The sequence below is a fragment of the Electrona antarctica genome, assembly GCF_951216825.1.
Source record: "Electrona antarctica genome assembly, chromosome: 21".
NCBI classification, from domain to species: domain Eukaryota; kingdom Metazoa; phylum Chordata; class Actinopteri; order Myctophiformes; family Myctophidae; genus Electrona; species Electrona antarctica.
Window position 1 is genome coordinate 17275811 of NC_136802.1, and position 16895 is coordinate 17292705.

A 16895-nucleotide genomic window follows, 5' to 3' on the forward strand; every position below is an offset into this window, starting at 1 on the left:
TTTTTATTATTTATTTTTTAGTATTATTATTTATTTTTATATTTGTTATACTGTATAATATGTTGAACTGTGATTGTATGTGTTTTTGAGGGGTGCTAGCCCCTCCTATATACAGCTTTTTTTTCACAGTTACAATAACATAAGTTGACAAATGAATTCATGAAGAAGTATATTCATTTTTATTGGATGATGTACGACGACAAGAGCACCCCTCACTTCACATGGGTGTGATTTTTTATTATGTGAAGCACTTTTGAGTTGCCTTGGTGCACTGTATGAAAGGTGCTCCTTGCCTTGTAGTAGAGGAGCATAGGCAGAGAGAATGGTGATTTCGCACTAATTGTGCATGCGTGCGTGCGTGCGTGCGTGCGTGTGTGTGTGTTGAGCGTGCGTGCGTGCGTCCACACTCACGTCCTGTGCTTGCAGGTAAGCATGGCCTCAGCGATAGGCAGCTGGTGAGTAACCGTGGATCCACTGATGTACTGGCTGATTCTACCTGCTACGTCCAACACGTCTGTACGCAACACAACATAGAAGAGAGAGAGATAGGGGAGAGAACATTTTATACAGGCCTAGGGAGAACGGGGGTGCATGTATGTGTGTGTGTACGTGCATTCATGTGTGTGTGTGTGTGTGTGTGTGTGTGTGTGTGTGTGTGTGTGTGTGTGTGTGTGTGTGTGTGTGTGTTACCTGTTGTCTGTGGAGGTTCTGAGCGGCTGAACACATCTCTCCACACCCCGTCCAGGAACGCAGAACTGTAACGGTTGTCAAGAGTGCCCAGGTGCTTGGCAACAGGATGGGAGCCTGGTGTGTGTGTGTGTGTGTGTGTGTGTGTGTGTGTGTGTGTGTGTGTGTGTGTGTGTGTGCGTGGAGGGGGGATGGGGGAGAGATGGGGGAGAGAGAATGAAAAGAAAGTCAGAAATAATGCTTTGACACAGGGGTGAAAAATGGGTTACAAAATTGTGGGATAAAAAAGAATAATAATGCTTTGTCCACATGCACACAGGTATCTTTTTATAAACTGATCCTTTTAGTTTTTGAAAATCTCCGCGTCTACACGGTCCCCGTTTATCAATACCTGTCCGTCCGACACGAAATCGTAGCTAAAGAAGTGGCGGAGCCAGCAGCCAAAACCTTTTGCAACCAGATCTTATTTTAATGATGTTTGGGAGTCAAGAAACACTTTCCTGGGGGGTTTATGTGGGTAATTTAGATATTTTCAAAAAATAAATATATATTTCAAAGTGCCAGTGATGTCATGGACACTGGTCTCACTTCCTTCCTGGACTACATGTTGTCTCAGTAAGACAGCCCTCTACCTCTCCACAAGGTGGGGTGAGTGCAGCAAAGCATTATGGTCATTGTAGTAATCCAGCAGTGAGAGTACCCACATAAAACCCCCAGGAAAGTGTTTCTTGTCTCCCAAACATCATTAAAATAAGACCTGGTTGCAAAAGGGGTGAAGTGGCCCTTTAAACAATGATGGCCAATGTTGATAATTTTCTCTCTCTCTCTCTCTCTCTCTCTCTCTCTCTCTCTCTCTCTCTCTCTCTCTCTCTCTCTCTCTCTCTCTCTCTCTCTCTCTCTCTCTCTCTCTCTCTCTCTCTCTCTCTCTCTCTCTCTCCTCTCTCTCTCTCTCTCTCTCTCTCTCTCTCTCTCTCTCTCTCTCTCTCTCTCTCTCTCTCTCTCTCTCTCTCTCTCTCTCTCTCTCTCTCTCTCTCTCTCTCTCTCACCCAGAGGGACCACCAGGATCCTCATGTGGTTCAGCCAATCAGACGTCTTGTTGGCCAGCTGGGTGACAAAGAACTGCAGGATGGCTCCCAGGTAGCTCTGACTGCCCACCGCCGCCACCTTCACCGGCCGGGGCATGGACGAGTTACAGTTACAGCTAGGAGGAGAGAGAGAGAGATGATTTAGGGACTTGATTGAATACTTTATTAGTCAGAAATGTAAACAGCACGTGGTGCAGCAAGACATTAAATAGTAAATGGTGCATTTATATAGCGCCTTTTATCCAAAGCGCTTTACACTGACTGAAAGAGAATAACATCCGTCGTAGTAAGAGTCTTGTTTAATAATGCTGAGGATCCGCAACAGCCGTCAATCCAGACAAACACGTTTCGGCGCGCAGGCCTTCGTCAGTGTCAGAATTTGCATCACATTCACCCATTCACTGATGCCAGAGGAAACCTTGCTCAAGGACACTTAATTCGACACTAACTCTGGGGGAGCCCGGGATCGAACTGTGAACCTTGCGGTTCCCATCCGGTCACTCTACCCCTGAGCAACTGCCGCCCGCACGTTAAAGCTATGAGGATAACACAACGAGAGAATAAAGGTCCTTTCAGAGGGGGAGCGGGTGACGCAGGTTCAATGAGAGTTCTGCTCATGAGGGACGCGACAATTTCACAGGACCGCGCCCACAGAAATACGTTTGGGTAAACGCAGACGTCTCTCATTGAAAATGAATTACAAGGCGCGTCGGTCAGTCGCTGCCCGTCTGAAAAGACCTTAAGGAGGGAGGACAATAGAATGAAGATCAGTGGGCAGGAGAGAGAGAGAGAGAGACATTCAGGAGGAAACCGAGTCATCCTAAAAGTGAAGTAATGACATTAAAATTCTAGTCTAGTTGAGTGTGTGTGTGTGTGTGTGTGTGTGTGTGTGTGTGTGTGTCATACCACATGAATCATACAGTATGTGTGTTTTGGTTGCGTGTGCATATGATGAAACACTGAAAGCTTCCAGATGCGTGGCTATATGCATATTACATTTTACACTGTAACAGTCATAAATCATGGATGTGTGTGTGTGTGTGTGTGTGTGTGCGTGCGTGCGTGCGTGCGTGCGTGCGTGCTGTACGGTACGTGCGCGTGTGCAATCTGCACATGCATTAGTACTACTAACAACACTTCACAGGTTTTGTGCCCCAGACGTCTTTATAATTACACCTGTAGGAGACCCAGGACGTCTGGGGACGCCTTTATTTATTGGTATAAAACCGGATCACTAAAACCTTTTGACAGTTTCCCAGGCAACGCCTTGTGCAGCGCTCTCTGAAATGTTTTGCACTGCATGCGTGCAGCCGTTCACTTCCTTGTTTACCCGACAAAACTGTCTATTATCTCTGAATCTACGTTGCTCTCCATGGTTTTGATCAGAACGGCAACGTTCTGTCCTCATTTCGGACTTCACCAAGCACCTCGTTTGGAATATTAACGCTTCTAAAGATCAGACTTATTAGCGCGAGGTAGTAATGGGACATTTCACCTCCCGGTTTTGGGGGGAAATGGAAGCGGGGCTTTTCAGAGTAAAATCTACCTCATCTGCTGGGCACTCTAGCGCCTTTGTTTTGAAAAATTCCAGGGCATAAAAAGTGTTAAAAATAAGTGTGTGTAATGCAAGCACTCACAACTTCTGGATGCGTGTGAGAATAGCGGACAGCACAGCTTGTATCTCTGCCCCGGAGCACGTGCACACCACCGGATGTCTCTGAGCCTGGAGCTGTTCTGCCACGTACTGCAACACACACACACACACACACACACACACACGCACGCACGCACGCGCACGCACGCAAAGACACGTAATCAATCACTAAACATAACACACATCTATGGAGGGTATGCGCATGCATAAAGTCAATGGCAAAATGGAGTGGTAAAGTGAGTTTAATATCGTTTAATGCAATCAAATAGGACTTTTCTGTGTGGATGTATTTGCTGTCAAGGCCAGAAAGTAGGTTTTTGCCACTCAGTCAGTAGGCGTTCGCGCATAACTTCCGGGTATGATGACATACCCTCTAAAATCAAAACCTCTTATGTCCAAATTGTCCATATTTAAACTTTTTGTGTTTCTTCATAATTTGACGCCCTACTGCTTGATCATACTACAGCAGTGGTTTTCAACCAGTGGTGCAAAAACAACTATGTACTGTACTGTACATAAACCGTGAGCATGCACGCACACACACACACACTTACCTGTCCCTGCCAGTCGGTTCCATTCACCAGGATGAGACTCTCTGGCAGCGCAGACTCAGACAGCAAGATCTGGTTTAGTTGATCGTACACAGCCTTCCTCAACACCTGCATGTGCACACACGCACACGCACACGCACACACACACACACACACACACACACACACACACACACACACACACACACACACACACACACACACACACACACACACACACTAAATACACACAGTACAGAACAAACTACCACCTTGCAGACTGTGACACAGATCATTTTCAGATGACCCGTCACAGCATCCATAATTAATTTATCCCCCAGTCATACATTCCCCTCCGCATTCTTTACTTACAGAGCACAGAGAGAGAGAGAGAGAGAGAGAGAGAGAGAGAGAGAGAGAGAGAGAGAGAGAGAGAGGGAGAGGGAGAGAGAGAGAGAGGTGGAAGACAAGGCAGTGTTTTAATGAGCTCTCAGTGGTCTAATGAGCTGTGTGGGAAAGGCTGTGATGTCTTCTTTCCTTAAGCTCACATATAATGGATGAAAAGTGACAACTGTGAATACAGGACCCTCTTTTAAAGGATTCCCCTCATGCATCTCAAACTCTAGGATGCACTGAAACTATCAATACAATGTGCGTGTTGTTGTTGTTGTTGATGAGGGTTAGGAAGAGATAAATGCATGTTTCCTTTTTGGAAGTGGGTTGTGCATTCAAATGCTGGACTGTACCTGTGATCTGTACCTCAAACAGTTGATGTTGAGTTGCCCAAGTTTGTGCAGCTACTATTGTTTGTGTCCAATGATTTCTTGTTAAATGTGAACGCAAATTAAAAATGTTAAGTGTGTGTGTGTGTGTGAGTGGGTGGGTAGGTGCGTGCGTGCGTGCGTGCGTGCGTGCGTGCGTGCGTGCGTGTGTGCGTGCGTGCGTGCGTGCACAGCTCCGTACCGGCGTGCTGTGTCCTAGCTCCGGGGACCTCTCGGAGTCGGAGCTGTTGGTCCTCTCGCTCAGCGGTTTGGACAGCTGTCTCTCCTTCATGGGGGTGCTGCCATGCTTCTGTCGGGGGGTGTGGCTTCCATCCAACCTGTGTGTCAGTGTGTGTGTGTGTGTGTGTGTGTGTGTGTGTGTGTGTGTGTGTGTGTGTGTGGTGGGAGTCATAGGTTAGTGGTTCTTGTTTTTCTTCCCTCAACCAAACAAAACCCAACAGCTATACCCGTCTAAATTGTTCTCAGCTGGTAACCCTATATTGTTTGTGATGCCTGATACTTATACTTAGATTGCAAGCACAGAAAAATCTACAAGCTCACTATAGGTCGCAATGCAACGCTTTAATTGTGTGCTTGTAGATCGGGCTATCTTCGGCCGGCACGCTAAGCGGCATGCAACCAAGAATGAAAATACTTTCTCTGCTGGACCTCATCATTCAGTGTCGAAAATAATAAAGCTGCTTTCAAGCAAAGATAGAAATGCTTTATCACAGTGGTTTTCAACCAGTTGTCCTTGAGGAGGTTCTAGGTGGTCCCCAGCTAAATGATGGAGAGTTGGTAACCAAATGGACACTTATAGAACTTTAACTCTAAAATGAAAACAATGGACCCTAATGGGTAAATTTGGTTTAATTTATATAGACTCTCAAGAGTTAAATTATTGTTTGTATTACTTAAGTAAAAAAATAATTGTTATTTTGATCAACGTTTGCCTGCCATCTCTCCTATGGTACCTCTTTTATGTTTTGTTGTACCCTGTATGATGATTTGAGGGTTCCACTGTTAGAGGCAATGCAACAAAGAAATCCTGATCTATTCTGAGAAGATGATGGTTAGAAGTTAAGTTAGACTGGTTATTTAATAATGAAGTATTTAGGACAGCCCAGTTTGTTTCTAGAGCCTGGAGTAGAAGACAATCCCAGCTCTTCAAGTACGTACATGTGTCTCCTGTTACAGGCCTAATGGTGTATTTTATTTTATGGTATTTTATTTTATGTTGTATATTATGTAATCTGCCTTGTAAGGATCTGGAGTGTATTAGTCAGTTTGGTATTCACTTGATCATTGTTTGCAAACTGTCATGTCGGTTTATTGTCATTGTATATGTAAACTGTAAAACGTGTCCTGTATGTCCATATGGGCTGGGCTTCTTCAGAAGCATGACACTTAAATAAAGAATCAATCAATCAATCAGGTACCAACGCCAATACAGCATGGAAATGTGCACATATTCCTTAGTTTTGGATCTGAAAGGCTAAATCTCATGGTGGACCATGGCTCAAATGTAGAATAAATAATGGGCCTTGATATGAAAAGGGTTGAAAACATAAGGTCAGTCCATCTCCACCTGATTAACACTGTGTACATTCATTTTAGTGCAACATCTTCAGCAGTATCAAAGCAGTTACCTCTTGTTGCCACTTGGGGCCACTAGCATATGGTATATACGCAAAAAGTGAACATTGTCCATCTCTATGCTCCTCAGGGTATTGGCAATTTGGCATTAATGTCAAATATATGCATAGTATAGAGCAGGGGTTTTCAATCCTTTTAATTTCAAGGCCCATTATGTATTTGGTATTTGAGCCACGGGCCACCATTTGATGATTAACAATCATTTAACTCTTGTGACCGTAAAATGAAACCAAATGATTTCATTTCAAAGTTCTCATAAGGGTCCATTTTGTTACCAACTCTCCATAATTTAGCTGGGGACCACCTGGAACCTCCTCAAGGACCACTGGTTGAAAACCACTGGTATAGTGTCTGGCAGATTGAATTTGTCTGGGTGTCCATCCTTACCTGGGAGAAGGCAGGGTCTGGCCCTCACTCTTGCTGCTCTTCATGGGCGTACGGGGTTTCTCAGCCACAGACACGGTGATGCAGGGGCCCACCTCGGCACACATCTCCTGGTCTGTGAGCTCCTAGACACACACACAGACAGATTGTGTGTCATCTTGGGGGGACTCTAGACAATTTTATTTTATCATCTCTCCCACACATTCCATCTCTCTCTCTTGCTGTCGCTCTCCCTCCCTCCCTCTTGCTCTCTCTCTCCCTCCCTCCTTCTCTCTCCCTCAGCACAGATGGAAATGTATCTGTAATATCCCCCTTGGAGTTTCATTACCACGGGTCCTGACTCACCATAATAGTACGCACGCACACGCACACACACACACACACACACACACACACACACACACACACACACACACACACACACACACACACACACACACACACACACACACACACACACACACACACAACTGTTCATTTGAGGGACAAAATTATCACTTGTGTGGGACAAGTGGGATGGGGTAATAGCAACGTAGGCCTAATATTGCCTATAATGTTGTTATTAAACCCCTCTGGAGTCTCACCAGTGTGTCCGTCTCGGACGCAGACAGGGCTTCTTCTAGGTTGCGGCTGCGGGAGGTCTTCATCTTCTCCAGGGGAGGCTGCTCCCCCTGCTGGAGGGGAGATTGGGGAGAAAATTAATAAAGTCCTTAATTATCAATCTGGATAAAAAATTAAAAAGCACTTCAGTAGTAATATGTACTGGAGTGACATTGAACTGTGTGGTTGAACCTGGAGGTGTACAGTGAGCTGCTGGGCATGGATACAGTAACCACTGAACCTGGAGGTGTACAGTGAGCTGTGTGGTTGAACCTGGAGGTGTACAGTGAGCTGTGTGGTTGAACCTGGAGGTGTACAGTGAGCTGTGTGGGTGAACCTGGAGGTGTACAGTGAGCTGTGTGGTTGAACCTGGAGGTGTACAGTGAGCTGTGTGGTTGAACCTGGAGGTGTACAGTGAGCTGTGTGGTTGAACCTGGAGGTGTACAGTGAGCTGCTGAGCATGGATACAGTAACCACTGAACCTGGAGGTGTACAGTGAACTGTTTTAGCTCAGTGGTTCCCAAACCTGTTAATTAGAGTGTGCAAATGGAACCATTTGTACACTCTCTGAGTTACAGACCCATAAGCCATTTGGTTCCAAACTATAATTTAGCTGGGGACCCCCTGGAACTCCCTCACGGACCCCTGGGGGTCCCCGGACCCCATTTGAGAACCACTGCTTTAGCTGACACAGCTCTGGCTAATTTGCTGCTACCCCGAAATACTATGCTTATCTGCTTTGGAGCTTCTCATATTGCACTGGAGACATGAGACCCGATCACAATGTGGACAGCACACACACATAAATGCACCTTTTATTTAAAAAATAAAACGCAAACGGGTAACAAGATACAGCAGGATTGGTATGTCATCCACATACGGACCATATTTTAAGGCAATTTATAAACGCAGTCCTAGAAATCCAAAGTTAAATACGCATCACCAAGTGTGTGTGTGTGTGTGTGTGTGTGTGTGTGTGTGTGTGTGTGTGTGTGTGTGTGTGTGTGTGTGTGTGTCTGCGTGCCTGCGCGTGCGCACACACAATCATGTAGCCTTTTGGAATAGAACCCGTTTAATTGGAATGTTCGTTCGGTATTTAAACGGTGAGTTATTTCAGTCGGGTTCTCCCCCCGAGGCGATATACAGTAAGGCGCTGAAGAGAATGTTAAGGTTTTTGTGGAAAATGTGCTGACCTGTCGAGGGTGTGTTGTGTCGTGTAGTCGTATGAAGTCTATTATCCCTGCAGGGCTTAATCAGCTTTGTACTACCACTGTACTAGCTGTTAAAAGCATGGTACACATAGCCAGTACATTATACTACCACTGTACTAGCTGTTAAAAGCATCGTACACATAGCCACTACATTATACTACCACTGTACTAGCTGTTAAAAGCATCGTACACACAGCCACTACATTATACTACCACTGTACTAGCTGTTAAAAGCACCGTACACATAGCCAGTACATTATACTACCACTGTACTAGCTGTTAAAAGCACCGTACACATAGCCAGTACATTATACTACCACTGTACTAGCTGTTAAATGCATGGTACACATAGCCACTACATTATACTACCACTGTACTAGCTGTTAAAAGCATCGTACACATAGCCACTACATTATACTACCACTGTACTAGCTGTTAAAAGCATCGTACACATAGCCACTACATTATACTACCACTGTACTAGCTGTTAAAAGCATCGTACACATAGCCACTACATTATACTACCACTGTACAAGTGGCAGCGGTGGCCGAACGGATAGCGGCGCGGTCTTGATACCGGAAGGTTCCTAGTTCGAATCAGCCGTCCTACACGTTCAAATTACCACCGCTGAAGTGCCCTTGAACAAGGCATTGAACCACTACGATGAAATGTGTTCTATGAGCAGGGCCTGGCTGGAAACAAGTTCTTGAGCTTAGCCCAGATACCCTGGGTAAATATAGATTTCATTTCATTTCATTAGCTGTTAAAAGCATCGTACACATAGCCAGTACATTATACTACCACTGTACTAGCTGTTAAAAGCACCGTACACACAGCCACTACATTATACTACCACTGTACTAGCTGTTAAAAGCATCGTACACATAGCCACTACATTATACTACCACTGTACTAGCTGTTAAAAGCATCGTACACATAGCCACTACATTATACTACAACTGTACTAGCTGTTAAATGCATCGTAAACATAGCCACTACATTATACTACCACTGTACTAGCTGTTAAAAGCATCGTACACATAGCCACTACATTATACTACCACTGTACTAGCTGTTAAAAGCATCGTACACATAGCCACTACATTATACTACCACTGTACTAGCTGTTAAAAGCATCGTACACATAGCCACTACATTATACTACCACTGTACTAGCTGTTAAAAGCATCGTACACACAGCCACTACATTATACTACCACTGTACTAGCTGTTAAAAGCATCGTACACATATTAGCCAGTACATTATACTACCACTGTACTAGCTGTTAAAAGCACCGTACACATAGCCAGTACATTATACTACCACTGTACTAGCTGTTAAAAGCATCGTACACATAGCCACTACATTATACTACCACTGTACTAGCTGTTAAAAGCATCGTACACATAGCCACTACATTATACTACCACTGTACTTGCTGTTAAAAGCATCGTACACATAGCCATTAGCCACTACATTATACCGGGTGCTCATAAATCCCAGGAACCAGTGAAGCACATTTTGTCCATTAAACTCTCCAAGGGTCCACCCCATTTGGAAGATTTCTTCTTCTTTTAATGTTTATTAGAAGCTATAGAATAGTTGAGAAAGTCTGAGACAAGCTAGAGAGAGAATTCCATGCAGCAAAGGCCTGGAGTCAACCCAGAGGATCAATATTATTTAGTAGCCATTTATTTAACCAACAATTATAAGTGTTAATGGTTAAACAATCGATTGTGTTCCGACTAGGATAAATGGAACTAACATAGTAATTTAAAAAAACAATACCATGACATTTCTTTTACGTAAAGTTTTTTGGAAAAATATCATTAGGGGCGCCGATGGCTTGGTGGTTAAAGCACAAATGCAGCCAGACAATGAGTCACAGGTTCGATTCCCGAGCACGACATCCTTTGCTGCGTGTCACTCCACATACTGGAGTGATGCATGCTGGGAGAGGATAGTTTTGGGGTGACAGGACACTTTCTAAAAGTATATGTTCAACTACGTCTGCAACCTGAAAAAAGCTAAGTCCAATCCCAGCCAAGTGGCCGTGGGGCCAGACTATTTATTTTCTTTGCCCCGGCAGATTGAGAACCAACGTCGGACCTATAGTCATAAGATCCCACAATGACCCGCATTGTTAATTCCATTGCCAATTATATTTTAATCAACAGTCACTCAAAGGTTTACAATTCGAAATGTGTCGCCTTACGGCTCTCTTCAAGAGAGAAAAAGAGATTAAGATAGTGTTATTGCTCGTCTGATTGAAAAGTCAATGTCAACGTCTCTTATAGTGAAAACGATATTACGGTATATAAAACTTTCATTAGGGTTTAAAACGGATGGTGTGCGTTTTAGAGCTATGCTGCCCACAGCCACATTACGGGGACAGGACAGATGAGCACACAGCACTCCCTACTCACAACATCTCCCCGTGGCTTAGGGTTGACGACAAGTACAGCATCTTGCAATGGGTCTGGTCCACAAAATTTGCTATACACCACCATGATACCCATGTACCTGTCTAAATACTGCCTTAATGTCAACAAAGTCCACACGCACAACACCAGAGGGAGTTCAACAAACCACGTGCAACCCAGATTTGGCACAAACAAGGGACTAAATTAATTTCGCTCCTATGCCACCAAAATGTGGAACGCCCGACTGACAGCAATTAAGACATGTGAATCCCTTGACTCCTTCAAAACCGCTCTGAAAGGGCACCTACGGACGGCTGCAATTAGACACTGGCCTCCATAAATAAAGTCTGAGTCCCCCCCCCCCACCCCCTTCTCTGTTTTTCCCTTTTTACTTCCTTTATATGATGATTTCCCCTTTTTTTTATATAAATATTTGTACGTCTCTAAATGTTCTGATTAATTGAAAATGGTGGACCCTGTTGTAAACAAGTATAATCATGGTGTCGTCCACAGTAACAGTTTTTGTATTGACTTGTGCTTTCGTTTGAAATGTACCCATTCTGCATATACTGTTAAATACAATTTGTAATGTGTCTCTGATCATTACAGTCTGCCTATCTTTCTCTCCCTTTGCCTCGCTCTACAATTTAGGCCATCGGTTCTCAAATTTCAATTTCAAGTCAAGGATCCCTAAATTGATATGTAATTTGGCTGCGGAACGGAACAATGGAACCATTTGTACACTCTGAGTTACAGACCCATAAGGGTCCATTTGGTTCCTAACTATCATTTAGCTGGGGACCCCCTGGAACTCCCTCAAGGACCCCTGGGGGTCCCCGGACCCCACTTTGAGAAGCAATGACATACAGTACACGCGTCACTCGCGTCTCTCCCCAACACAACGACGCACCTGCCTCGAGGACATGTGTTCCCAACCATTGCAGCAACCATCGCAGTCTGATTCAACACCCCTTGATCACTATTCACCACCATGTCCAGCTGTGTAAGCTCCCATTATCATCAACAATGAACAAAAGCCCCAGACGAACGCACGAACGTACACGCTCCCAGGTGGATGGATGAGCAGTTAGGGATGGCGTGGGCATGATGTGCACACATGGACTGCGACAGACCCATGCCTGCTGTGACACCATGTGTTTTTACACGGGGATAAAATACAAAAGAAAGCAAAAGAAGCACTGCGGAAAAGTCTTGCCAAACAGAAATGTGATGAATGTGTCTGTAAACGCTCAACATTAAGAGACAACGTCGATACAGTGGCCTATATACAACATTACAACAAGGCATTTTCAAAGCTAGAGTGGACACGGCGACAGAGAGATGCAGCTGGCCATTAATTGATTAAATAATTAACACATTGAACACAAGCAAAGATCGATCCCAGGATATAATGAAATGCAATGATGCAATGGAGGAGAGAAAGAGAGAGAGAGAGAGACAGACAGACAGACAGACAGACAGACAGACAGACAGACAGACAGACAGACAGACAGACAGACAGACAGACAGACAGACAGACAGACAGACAGACAGACAGACAGACAGACAGACAGACAGACAGACAGACAGACAGACAGACCGGTTGAAGGTGGATTCACGCATCACTGGATACAATGAGCATTGTTTTCATGATGTGGTCCGACTGGCACATCTGACCACATCCTGACTGCATTGCACTGCAATGTGTTCTGCCTTGCATTAGCATGCCTTTTTCCTTATCCAGATACAGATGACATCATAACCCTGCAAGACCCACCGTTGCAACATTACAACCATTTACATTCAAATTAATTAATTAAAACAAAAATGTCTGTTCTTTTTTCACCTAAACATCATCATTGATGTTCATTGTTTAGTCTTGCAATGCCACAGAGGCAGAAATTCACACAACTTCAAAATCTCTGGACTTTAACAATTGTTTACATTTAACCTTTAACCCTGAAAAAAAGTAAGTAAAATGCCTGTAATATATATATTTTTTCAGTTTGTAAAAAACATTTGTTTGTAAAAAAAAATATTTTGTCAACCAACAGAAATTAACATACTACTATATACCCCAACATAAGTAAAACAAACTTTTCATTGTCTTTTGTTTCCTTTTCTATCTAATTATTTAGATTATTTATTATTTTTAACCTTACTGTTGTTCTTGGGGAGCGTGTGCAAAACCATAAATGTCTCCTCCTGCGATACGTGCACATGGATGGATGGATGGATGGATGGAGTCACCAGCCACTTCTTTTCAACTGACAATGACAGAGTTTCACCAGCGGGAGGATGTGATGTGATGTGATGTGTGTGGGGTTATTTATCCCAATGCTTCTCCCTGCTTAACCAACACAAGCTGCACGATTCTTGCTGAAAATGTGAATCTAGATTTATTTTTCGATCGATTTAATTTCGATTCTTCTCACACGATTCTCATTTTTTTCCCATGAAATGATGTATTGTCTTTAGTCTGTAGTTGTTGAACATTAATACTGTACGTTCAAAATGTGGCACCTTGAGCCAACGACTGTGGCGTTAAACATCAAAGATTAATTGGACACAAACTAGTGCTGCACGATTCACGCTCAAATTTACAAATTAGATCTCATAGGTGTCTGAATCTAGATCTCAATCTTTTTTCGATGAATTGTGCAGCACTACAGCCAACCTATATGGGCTGGTTTGCAACCTTGAAACATGGGTTTACAGTTACACTGTGTGACACAGACAGAATAGGAACTGAAAAATATACCAAACTATAGTTCCACTGATCCAAGCCAGAACACAATCAATTGATTGAACATTCAATTAAACATGCTCGCGCCCACAAACGCTTTTAACGTTTTCAAGAGGTTTTTTGTGTTCACTGTCTGGAGAAAAGCTTGTAAGAATCGAAGCCTTCAACACCACTGTGTGATCACCATCACAACCACCAGGTGGTTCGGGTATCTGGTTAGGATGCCGCTCGAGCGTCTCCCTAGGGAGGTCCTCGAGGCATGTCCCACTGGGAGGAGAACCCCGGGCAGACCAAGGATGAGATGGAGGGATTACATCGACTCACTGGCCTTGAAACGCCTCGTGATCCACCAGGAGGAAGTTACTAATGTTGCTCTAGAGACTGAGAGGGAAGTCTAGAGCGCTCTAGTGGAGCTGTTGCCCCCGCGACCCGACTACGGATAAGCAGTTGAAGATGAATGGATGGAAATCAAGCTGGATGGATGGATGGATCCTAGTGGTGTTTTCATGTTACTTACTGGGCTGAAGGTGTCTCGACCCAGACTGCCTTTACTGTTCAGGCTGCCGATCTCCGTCTGGGAACTGGACTGGGACATTCCCTCAAAGAAAGGCCTGCGCACACACGCACGCACACACACGGGCACACACACACACACGCGCACACACACACAGGGGGTGGTCATTCTTAGATCAGGTTGAGAACTTGAGATTAAACTAAAGTGTAGGCTAATTTAAATGTAGCCTAAGCAAGCAAGCAAGCCACTTTGCGGATGTAAGTCCACTCCAAGTGTGTTTCAATCACTCCAATCACTCCATTCAAAATCAAGCTGGAGTTTCATTTAGATCTGGCTGAGATGAAACTAAAGTGTAGTAGGGTAGGCTACATGTCAAATAAAGCCCCACAGCAACGACTCACTTTCCCCAGCAGAGTGGGCATTGCTTTATTTTACTTTATTTGTTTATGTAGACGGGACAATGCATATTAATGGACATTACGTAAATGCTATGTAAATACACCAGATTTAGCAAAAATGCTCATTTTCATCCGCAGTCCCCACATAAAAACATAAAACAAAACAAGCAAAAAGTACCTTACATTTAGGAAACAAAGCATTAATGCATGCATGCATGCATGCATGCATACATGCATACATGCATACATGCATACATACACAAGGAAAGTACAAAGGTGTAAAGTGCATCTATGGAATTTAGCAGCGGCGATACAGATTAGTAACTAAAGTAACGTGTGCATAAGGTACAGTATTGCTTTCAAATTAATACAGGATTCAAGCGAATACAGGATATGCTGTCAAAGTGCACTAGACTATAGGTTTGGTTGTTGAGTAACCATTTTTGCATTGCAACTCTCACTTCCACCAGCAGAGGGGGCATTGTATTGGCATAATTTGGCAACCAGTTCTGTCAGCTTTGTCTATCCAAGAGGTGCCTGACCTTGTCTCGTGTCCTTTATTACCTGTGTGTGTGTGCGTGCGTGCGTGCGTGCGTGCGTGCGTGCGTGCGTGCGTGCTGATAACTACAGTATGTATGCATGTATGTATGTATGCATGCACACAGCCACATGAACGTATCAGTGCCAGGGATGCAATTAGACTAGTAGTGGATGATACAACATATTTGAATGCTGTTAACGATCAACTAATTTGCATCTTGGAAGATGAAACCGCCCCCCTGATTTGTCTTCATGCTGCTCAAGAGACAGATTCTACGCCCTCTCATTTCACATATTATATAATACATATAATACATATTATATTATATAATATTGTTTTTAAGGATTGTATAGGATAAGGATAGGCTAAAGAATTAGCACTGTGCTTCAGCCTATGCCTCTTTCGGTCAGTGAATTTGTATTTTGCGTGTGATTTGGATGGACATTTCGGATAATAACGTTCTTGTTGTAAGTCCACACAAGGTTTGAATGTCTAGTGTACATATGTCTACCTCAGTGTAGGTCTGGGTCTATGGATTGTACACAGTACCTCAGTGAAGGTCTGGGTCTATGGATTGTACACAGTACCTCAGTGTAGCTCTGGGTCTATGGATTGTGCAACGTACCTCAGTTTGGGTTTGGGCGTGCTGAGGATGCTGTCGGTCTCCTCCATCTCCGGGCCGCTGTCGCTGGGGTTGTACATCTCCAGACTGTCATAGAGCTCGTCCAGGTCCTCCTCCACCTCCTGGATCTGCTCCCTGGACACATGCTCCAGGCCGAAGCCCACCTGGTATACCGCACGCACGCACGCACACACACACGCACGCACGCACAAACACACAGGTACAGAAGATCATTGTGTTTTCCTTGTATATACCAGGTCTAACTTACTTCCCGAAGGCTAGCCCTTTTTAGAGCATTTAGATGTTGGGTGATGTGTGTGTGTGTGTGTGTGTGTGTGTGTGTGTGTGTGTGTGTGTGTGTGTGAGAGAGAGAGAGACAGAGAGAAAGAGAGTGAGAGAGGCGAGAAGGTGGTGCCTACCTCATCAGACACTTTGAACCTTTTCAGCAAGGCGACAAACTTCTGCTTGATGTTGGGTTGCTGAAGGGGTAGAACAGGACATAATCACTTAGCAGATAGCATGAGAAACTCTCGTCTTATCGTCGATGATGTCACTCAGTAGAAGCCGTATCTCTGTGTTTTTACTTTTTGTGGGGGGGGGGTTTTCCGTAAATTACTTACAATACTATACTATACAACTACAGCGTCACACAAAGCATCAAAAGTGGCAGATCTGCAAGCTGCTACTGCTGCCATCTCAGAATTGAAGCGCAGATTGAGGTGATCATACAGAACATCGATGTTTTAGGAGCTTAACACTTAGACCGCTATCATTTATTGAAAAATTAGGATCTAATTCACGCCAGCATTTTTTAAATTTGAGCTCTTATTTTGAAAAGCCGCCATTTCCGGTCCACAACCGGTAGTCCTACGTTAGGAGTTTTCACACAGCTGTGTGGGCCTTGTTTACAATGTGAATCCAGGCCGGAGCTCCGGAGAGCTCTAGATTGTCAGCTCTGTGCCGTCAAAGAAACGCTGTTTTGACCAAAAATGCCATCTGGGACAAGGAATAGGAGTTACAGGCGATTGAAAGAAATGGATAGAATGGATGCTTATGGCGACGACGATCTAAGATGGGCGAT

At 44.1% G+C, this 16895-nt stretch overlaps 1 protein-coding gene across 1 annotated transcript in view; it reads right to left on the reverse strand.

Moving 5' to 3' along the window:
- Positions 1–16895, reverse strand: part of pacs1 (phosphofurin acidic cluster sorting protein 1) — a 107080-nt gene that overhangs the window by 20957 nt on the left and 69228 nt on the right. Inside the window, exons 8-18 of the mRNA XM_079491029.1 lie at positions 16234–16293; positions 15818–15978; positions 14257–14350; positions 7342–7431; positions 6761–6882; positions 4920–5055; positions 3981–4085; positions 3410–3516; positions 1734–1888; positions 691–804; positions 412–514 (exon numbers count right to left, since the gene is read on the reverse strand). Of these exons, the coding sequence (XP_079347155.1) occupies positions 412–514; positions 691–804; positions 1734–1888; positions 3410–3516; positions 3981–4085; positions 4920–5055; positions 6761–6882; positions 7342–7431; positions 14257–14350; positions 15818–15978; positions 16234–16293 (1247 nt within the window). The remainder of the gene's footprint in view (positions 1–411; positions 515–690; positions 805–1733; positions 1889–3409; positions 3517–3980; positions 4086–4919; positions 5056–6760; positions 6883–7341; positions 7432–14256; positions 14351–15817; positions 15979–16233; positions 16294–16895) is intronic.